Source organism: Hylobates moloch, unplaced genomic scaffold (assembly GCF_009828535.3).
Source record: "Hylobates moloch isolate HMO894 unplaced genomic scaffold, HMol_V3 SCAFFOLD_294, whole genome shotgun sequence".
In the NCBI taxonomy this organism is placed as follows: Eukaryota; Metazoa; Chordata; class Mammalia; order Primates; family Hylobatidae; genus Hylobates; species Hylobates moloch.
Genome location: NW_026652569.1, coordinates 27519 through 35987, shown reverse-complemented (window position 1 = coordinate 35987; position 8469 = coordinate 27519). Strand labels below are relative to the sequence as shown.

At 58.9% G+C, this 8469-nt stretch overlaps 1 protein-coding gene across 6 annotated transcripts in view; it reads right to left on the bottom strand.

The window, feature by feature from the left end:
• Positions 1 to 3374: 3374 nt before the first annotated feature.
• The window catches only part of LOC116464224 (semaphorin-3B), a 17610-nt gene continuing 12515 nt past the window's right edge, over positions 3375 to 8469 (bottom strand). For 3 of the 6 annotated variants that reach the window (XM_058435017.1, XM_032147515.2, XM_032147518.2), the window contains 11 exons: positions 7093 to 7238; positions 6892 to 7003; positions 6710 to 6779; positions 6481 to 6625; positions 5956 to 6175; positions 5604 to 5695; positions 5485 to 5526; positions 5079 to 5236; positions 4920 to 4975; positions 4691 to 4830; positions 3375 to 4235 (listed from right to left, as the gene is read on the bottom strand). In XM_058435017.1, coding sequence (XP_058291000.1) covers positions 3831 to 4235; positions 4691 to 4830; positions 4920 to 4975; positions 5079 to 5236; positions 5485 to 5526; positions 5604 to 5695; positions 5956 to 6175; positions 6481 to 6625; positions 6710 to 6779; positions 6892 to 7003; positions 7093 to 7238 — 1586 coding nt within the window. In that variant the 3' untranslated portion in view covers positions 3375 to 3830. Of the gene's footprint in view, positions 4236 to 4690; positions 4831 to 4919; positions 4976 to 5078; positions 5237 to 5484; positions 5527 to 5603; positions 5696 to 5955; positions 6176 to 6480; positions 6626 to 6709; positions 6780 to 6891; positions 7004 to 7092; positions 7239 to 8469 lie in introns of those variants that run through there. The other 3 variants (XM_032147516.2, XM_032147519.2, XM_032147520.2) reach the window with 3 other exon arrangements.

The window sequence follows — 8469 nt, the reverse complement described above, 5'->3', positions numbered from 1 at the left end:
ACACACACACACACACACACACACACACACGAAAGTAAACATTTCCCCCTACCAGGGGCAAAGCCCCTCTCCTGCAATGTTGAAAATGTTGGCAGTGGCTCACGCCTGTAATGCCAACAATTTGGGAGGCCAAGGCGGGTGGATCACCTGAGGTCAGGAGTTTGAAACCAGCCTGGCCAACATGGTGAAACCTTGTCTCTACTAAAAATACAAAAATTAGCTGGGCATGGTAGCACATGCCTGTAATCCCAGCTACTAGGGAGCCTGAGACAGGAGAATCGCTTGAATCTGGGAGGCAGAGGTTGCAGTGAGCAGAGACTGCACCACTGCACTCCAGCCTGGGTGACAAAAAAAAAAAGTGGAGGCCGGGCGCGGTGGCTCACCCCTGTAATCCCAACACTTTGGGAGGCTGAGGTGGGTGGCTTACGAGGTCAGGAGTTCAAGACCAGCCTGGCCAAGATGGTGAACCCCCATCTCTACTAAAAATACAAAAATTAGCTAGGCATGGTGGCAGGTGCCTGTAATCCCAGCTACTTGGGAGGCTGAGGCAGAGAATTGCTTGAACCTGGGAGGCGGAGGTTGCAGTGAGCTGAGATCACGCCACTGTACTCTGGCCTGGGCGACAGAGCAAGACTCCATCTCAAAAAAAAAAAATAGTTGAAAATGTGATAAAAGGAGCTTGCTAGGTGGGCCAAGCTCTGTCATGGGCTATAAGATGGAGCCATGGAGCAGACAGTCCTACGTCCTGGCCAGTACTGGACCTGTAGCTTCCTAGATTCCTGCTGCCCTGGCCCCTTTTAGCATCAGTATGTCTTATATGCAGTGGTGCAGTTAGGTGAGTGGCCACCAAGCTCTTAACTAGCTGAGTCTCAGTCTGACCAGGCCAAGGGACCCCCAACCCTAGGCAGTTGGGGATATTTAGACCCAAGTCAGGGGAGGCCAGTGGCCTAACTACTTTTCAGTCCATGGGACAGGTACCCTAATGCTTTCTGGAACCACTGCCCACCCCAATCCCAGCTTCCTCCCTTAAGAGCTGAACCGGCCAGGCAGCTGCCCGGATGCCCACACCCACCTGAGCACAGCCTGTAGTTGACCCACTCCTAATTGGGTAGCTTCCCCCATCCCTCCTTGATGTCCCCAGCAGGGGAAACTGAAGCAGGGCCTGAGGTGACAAGGGGTTCCAGGCATGGCAGGCTTTTCCTCCCTGCACAGGGGGCAGGTCCTTTTACTGGAGCCGGAGCATGAAAATGGGTAACTAACTACTCAAGACAGTGAGGTCAGTGGGACAGAGGGTGGGTCTCTCCATGGTCCACAAGGTCACAGGACTGAGGCCTTGCCCTCCCTCATGGTCACCCTCTCCTACCTTCTTGGGTCTCCTCAGGCATGGCAAGCAGCGGGCAGTCGGGGGCCGATGATGGCATCCAGTAGCAGGACTGGACAAAGGCAGCAGTGGGTGGCTCCTTTGAGAGCCCCGGGAAGGCCTGGCTGCCTCCCAGCCTTGGCCTAAAATAGGCCTGAGCTCAGCCCACTCGACTATATTTAGAGGGGGCAGCCCTCAGCCATGGGAAGGGGCGGAGTGATCCACGTGGGCCAGCCTGAACTATCTACCTGGTGAGGGAGCCAGCCAGGAGCCTGCCTCCACTAGTCCAGGTGCCCAGGGACCTTCAAGGGGAAGCACACCTCCCCCATATATCCAGAATGGCCACTCTAGGCTCAGCAAGGCCCCACGTGGCAGCCAAGACAGACAAGGGAAACCTGTGCATCTCTACTGGGCCACCCCTCCACCCCTGCAGACTCCTACCCACAGCCCAGTCATCTCTCCTCCCAGCAAACACAGGAAAAGCAGCCTCCACTGCGTGACCTGCTAGCACACAATGCTATTGTTGTGTGTGTCTTATAGAGGGTGATGGACAACTGAAGCCCGATGCCACGAGGGCTCTGATAGCTTCACAAGTGGGCAGATACACCAACAGCACCCATGCTGGCCAGTGGGTGGACCTAGGTTGAAGGCTGTTTCATTTGTTACTAAGCTTACAACCTTAGGTAAAGGATCTCCTCTCTCTGAACTCAGTTTGCTCATGTTTAAAGTCGGAATAACAGTGGCTCCTCCCTGGCAGTGTACACTGAGAACCACATCTGGAGCATTTAGCACAATCCATGGTTTTGGTCTTCCCCTGCTCCCATCTCCACAAGGGCAGACAAGTCCCATAAGGTTGTGTAAGGATGCGCATCACTGCTTACCTTGAAGGGAGGAGGTGGTCCAGCTTCCAGCTTTCCCTCTGTGGTTGGATCCCTGTGCCCTTCATTCCCAGTGGGGGCAAAGCAAGACTGTGGGCTCTACTTCCTACACACCTCAAACCTGTCACTCCGCTGTCTCACACTGGCCTCCCTGATGTTCCTCAAAGTCAACAAGCTTGTTACCACCTCAGGGGCTTGGCGGTGGCTGTTCCCTCCTAGAATGCTCTGCTCCCAGATAGCCCTGTGGCCAACCCCTTCTTGTCAGCGAGCTCAAATGCCACCCCTTCAGTGAGGCCTTCTGCGTACATTCTTTTCCACATCACCCAGTTTTCTTTTCTTTTTTTGAGACTGAGTCTCGCTCTGTTGCCCAGGCTGGAGTGCAGTGGGGCGATCTCGGCTCACTGCAACCTCTGCCTCCCTGGTTCAAGCAATTGTCTTACCTCAGCCTCCTGAGTAGCTGGGATTAAAGGCGCGCGCCACCACACCCACTTAAGTTTTGTATTTTTAGTAGAGACAGGGTTTCACCATGTTGGTCAGGCTGGTCGTGAACTCCTGACCTCATGATCCGACTGCCTCGCCCTCCCAAAATGCTGGGATTACAGGCGTGAGTCACCTCGCCCGGCCGAGTTTTATTTTCTTCATAGCACTTAGTCCTGAAGTTATATTATGCACAATGTACCCTGCGTGTCACTATTCCCAAAGGCCCTACAGAACCTGTTCAGTCACGTGGAACCACCTTTTTTTTTTTGAGGAGTCTCGCTCTCTCGCCCAGGCTGGAGTGCAGGGGCGAGATCTAGGCTCATTGCAACCTCAGCCTCCCAGGTTCAAGTGATTCTCCTGCCTCAGCCTCCTGAGTAGCTAGGATTACAGGCGCCAGCCACCATGCCTGACTAATTTTTTGTATTTTTAGTACAGACGGGGTTTCACCGTGTTAGCCGGGATGGTTTCCATCTCCTGACCTCGTGATCCGCCCGCCTGGGCCTCCCAAAGTGTTGGGATTACAGGTGTGAGCCACCGCGCCTGGCCGGAACCACCTTTAATCCTCACCAGGCAACCTTGGACAGGAGAAACTCGGGCCCTGACACCGCTAGGAAGGTGCCCAAGACCACATAGCAAGGCCGAGGACTGGGGTTGTCTGCTGGGGCCATTCCAGCTTTGGCTGATAATGCGTTTATTGCGTTACTTTAGTACAGTCGGCCAGCCTCGCCCCACCTCCAGCAGCCCAGCCTGTTCACAGCTTTCTGCTCACTGCTCACTACCCAAGGAGGTGGGGTCTGTCCCCCAGGGTGGGCACTCCAGGCACCTCCTCGGCCCTGGTCGTTGCTCTGGAGCCCGGCTTCGCCGTCCCTTCCCTCCCGACTGAATCCTGCGCCCGACCTGTGCCGCCCTTCCCGGAGCTGCTACATTCAAGGGTTATCCTGTTAATAAATAAGCCCGCGCAGCTGCCTTCAGCCAGGGCCTGTCGGTTGGTGTCTCCATCGGCCGGTGACCCCCAATGTGCCCGGCCCCAACCCGTCCGTCTTTTCAGGGTCTGTCTGGCTCCTCTCCCGCCTGTCGTCTCCTGCTTGGTTCCCGGCGTGGGGACAGTCCGGTCACCAGTGCGTTGCGCTGCGCGGCCCCCGCTCAGCGCGAGGCTCAGGGGCGTGGGTCCGCCGGTTACGGCCCTTCCTCCGCGACTCCAGGGGCAGTGACTGCAGCGCAGGCTGCGGGCGGCACATGCGCAGGGAGTTCGCGCTGCCACCGCCGCCCGGCTCCACCAGCTGCAGAAAGTCCCGGTACCAGAGTTTGGGGCCCGGCGGCGCGGCGGGCGCAGCCTCCTCGGCCTGCGCCAGCCGTTCGGCCTGCGTAGCACTCAACACGTGCAGCGACAGGCGACGCAGCGGTTGCGTAAAGCCGTGCTCGACGGCGGCGCACAAGTACACGCCCGAGTCCCGGCGCCGCAGCCTGCGCAGCAGTAGTCCTCGGGCGGTGCGCTCGGTGCGCTCGTCTGCCAGCACCTGCGGGCAGGGGGCAGCGTGAGGCGGGGGTGTCAGGCCGGGAACAGGGCTTCTGGGCCCTAGCACGCGACGGAAGAAGCAGAGTCATTGGGAGCCGAGGTGGAGCGGGAAAGGGGTGCCCGCGGGCGCGCACATTTTAAGGCTGAGTGTTTGGGAGCTGGTGGTCTTCAAGGGAGAATCCGAAAGAGGCGGGGTTTACAGGAACGTGGGGGGTGGGTCAGGGACCTCAATGGGCGGGTCGAGGGCGGGTCTTCTCCTGGATTCAGGGAAGGCGGGTCAGGAGCCCCGTTGGACACAGTGGGGCCTCAGCAGCTTGTGGAGTGCAGGTGAGGGACCAAATTGGACGGGGCGGGGAGTGGGTCTGGTTGGACGGGGCTTCGTTGGGTAGGGCGGGGCCTCTCCTAGATGCAGGGAGTGGGACAGGAGCCTGGCGGGGAGGGCGGAGTAAGGCTCACCTGGGTGCGGGCTGTCACCTCTGCGCGCTGGAAAGTCCACTCCACGCGCGCCTGCAGCGAGCGGGGCTCACACTCCAGAAAGGCGCTGCTGCCCTCCACGCCGAACACCTTGTGTTCCAGCAGCGCGGGACGAGACGAGTCTTGGGGCGAGAATAACGTCAGATTTAGGCAAGGCAGGGCAGGTGGGGCGTCTTCTGAGGCTGAGGGTAGGGGCAGCTGGGGCACTCACCTCCGGAGCACAACGTGCTGGGGTCGCCATTCCTTACGTCTTGCCGCCGGAACCGCCTGTGGGGAACATCGGATATTCTGTGAGCCCTTCTTCTTTCAGCCCCGGGCAGTGAAAGACCCTTCGCCTCCCTCCCGGCGGCCCAACCCCGACCCCGCCCACCTCTTGGCACTGGGCTGGAAGCGCGTGCACGCGACCCCGTCCCAGGCGCAGTAGGGGTCACGCGCCAGACAGCATTCGGTGCAGACGCGGCCGTGGGCAGCGCAGCGGTGCAACGCGATCTGGGCCACCGCGCTCCGCGAGGCTACGTACAGCTGGTGCTAGGGGGCACGAGGGGCTCTGGGCTGACCGAGGGCGACCCCACGCCTGCCTCCCATCGGTCAGGGATCCCTTCTCCCACTCGACAGATGGGAACACTGAGGTCTTAGGCCTCAGGTCACACAGTCTAGCAAAGCCAGAGCCTGTACTCAAACCCGTGACTGCAAACTACCAAAAGGGGCCAGAGGCTTGGGACGCGCCAGGCACAAGCTCAGTCCATCCCACCCCGACCCCCATCCTGGTCACTCACCCTCTTGGAAGAAATTTGCATGCTGGTGACAGCGGCCGAGTCCTGAGAGGGAGGAGGGGCGATGGGGTCAGGGCTTAGTGGGGTGGGGGGGTCCCGGGCGACTGGGGGCGAGGCCTCACCTCAAACACGTGCAACTCCTCTAGGAGCAGCCCCTCTGCGCTGGGCCTACTGCCCTTGGGGACCGAGATCACCTTCAGCACCGTGCCAGCGTCTGCAGGGATGAGAAGGGGTAATGACCATTGGTGCTCCCGGACAGCTGGGGCTAGTGTCTCCTCGCCTTTGAGGCGTCTACCCTCAGCATATTTGGGATGTGAAGAGTGTGGACTGGAAGAGTGTGGGTTGGGCAGCATCCAGAAGGTGGAGACACAGCCCAGGAAAGGATGTGGAGATGGGACCGAACAGGGAGAGCTTCCACCAGCAGCCCACAGGGCCTGGATGGGAGCCTGGGGGTCGCTGTGGAGGGACCCTGACCTGTGCCAATGAAGAGGACGTCATAGTGTCCGTCAGTGGCTGCAACCCGGTCCGCGGCAATTTGAGTGAAGGTGTAATTGGCTCCAACTTGTAGGAAAAGAGGGCGCCCCCCAATGGGCAGGACAGAGTTGTACATGAGGGGGTGGTTCCGCGCAAACTGGATGACATCGTCTGGGAAGTCCTTGGTGGAACTGAAGGTGCCAAAGGTCTTGCTGGGGCACTGGGGGTGGGGGAAAGGGAGGCACAGCAGGGATATAGATATGGGGGCTTGATAGGCAGCCCTCCATGCCAAGCCTCTGGAAACATGGAGGGGGATGGGGACAGAACTCTGCCCTAAGAATTAGAGAGGAGATCAGCCTTGCCCTACTAAGTCAGAGGCGGGAAACAAGCCTTGTCTTATGATGGAAACGTTTTCCTACCCATAACTAAAGGAAGAAACCACATTCACCAAGAAGACCCCAGGCCAAGTTCTCAAACCCTTGAGGCTTTGAAGTGGGTTGTAGCAGAAGTCCCTGAGCTACGAACCATGCCTGGCCGCGGGTAGGGGACGCGACCCTGGTATGACACCCACTGGTGCATGGGCCCCTCCTTGTGTGCAAAGGGTCCCAGGAAGGCCCGGCGCACGTCGTTCATGCTATACACGCACACCGCAGAGCCCTGGAAGATGCTGCTGGAGGCGAAGACCAGGGCGGGGTGAGGGGCCGGGTGGAGCCCAGCGGCCCGCCCCGGGCGCTCCCTACCTCCTGCCCCTCACCTGGACGTGGAGAAGACGGCATAGAGCAGCGGGGTCCGGTGGTCCCGCGAGGACAACAAAAACACATCCTCTGCGGGGAAGGGGCCTAGCTGGGGTAGGGCGCACAGCCCCGCTGCGGCGGGGGCTCCCGGAGTCTGCGCCGCTGCCCCCCTCCCCAACCCCATACCCACTCCCGCACTCACGGAGCTGATCGAAGTGGGTGTCGCCCTCGACGCCGGGCACCGAGCACACCAGCCGCGCCTTCAGGAACGTCGTCCACTTGTTGACCAGGCTGCGCTGGCCGCCCACGTCGTTCTGCCGGGACGATCAAAGGGGATGAGGGCGAGACCAGAGCAGGCAAAGGTAGGGGCAGGGTCGTCGGGTGTGGCCCAGGGACTCCTCACCCGGCAGATCTGGCCAACGCGGGACACGGACAGGCGTCCTAGTGCCGGCGCCGCCTCTACCGCCGTCTCACGAAAGAAGAAGTAGATTTTGTCGTCGTCTGGGTTCTCGCTCTCCGGGATCCAAAATACCTTGACAAACTTGGGCTCTGACCGCGGCAGGAGGCATGGGTCAGCGGGTCCTGGCCTCGCCTCCTGATACGAGACCCACGGGCTGCTTCCCCTTCCCGTAGCGCGGGCACAGCACCCGGGATCACAGTGTCTGACCACCCAACCTCTAGGACCACGTCCAGTTGGCGCTCTGCGCGGACCGAATCCAAAGGCTCAGGGCCTGCGAGGCAAGAAGCAGCCGCGAGGGGGCAGCAGAGACCGTGGCTACCTGGGGGCGCAGGCGGGAAGCCCGGCTAGCCTCCGATCTCGCCCCACACAGTCGCCCAGCACCTTAGGCTGGGGTAGGAGGGAGATGTAATCTGGTTTCACCTTCACTCATGAATCTTCCTCTCTAGCATAACTAGATGCTCCCCACTCCTTCAAATCCTTCTGCTGGGTCCCATTGCTCTTTATTTTATTATTATTATTATTTTTTTTTTTTTTTTCTTTTTTTTGAGACAAAGTCTCCTCTATTGCCCAGGCTGGAATGCAGTGGCACGGTCTCCATTCACTGCAACTTCCGCCTCCTGGGTTCAAGCGATTCTCCTGCCTCAGCCTCCTGAGTAGCTGGGATTACAGATGCACACCATCATGCCTGACTAATTTTTATATATTTAGCAGAGACGGGGTTTCACCATGTTGGCCAGGCTGGTCTCAAATTCCTGATCTCAGGTGATCCGCCCGCCTCAGCCTCCCAAAGTGCTGGGATTACAGGTGCACACCACTGCACCCGGCCAATTTTCGTATTTTTTAGTAGAGACAGGGTTTCACCATGTTGGCCAGGCTAGTCTCAAACTCCTGACCTCAAGCGATTTGCCTGCCTCAGCCTCCCAAAGTGCTGGGATTACAGGTGTGAGCCACTGTGCCCACCAGCCCATAGCCCTTATTTAATTTTTATTTTATTTAGAGACAGGGTCTGCTCTGTCCTGCAGTGGCAGCATCAAGGCTCACTGCAGCCTCCAACTCCTGGACTCAGGTGATCCTTCCATCTCAGCCTCCTGACTAGCCAAGACTACAGGTGTGTGCATGCCACTGCCCCCAGCTAATTTTATTTTATTTTTTGTCTTGCTTTGTAGCCCAGACTGGTATGAAACTCCTGTCTTCAAGCAATCTGTCTGCCTCAGCGTCCCAAAGTGCTGGGATTACAGGCGCAAGCCATTGTGCCCAGCCCCCATGGCTCTTAGAATAAGTGACTCTGGTCCCTGACAGTCCAGGCCCCCTTTTCATTGC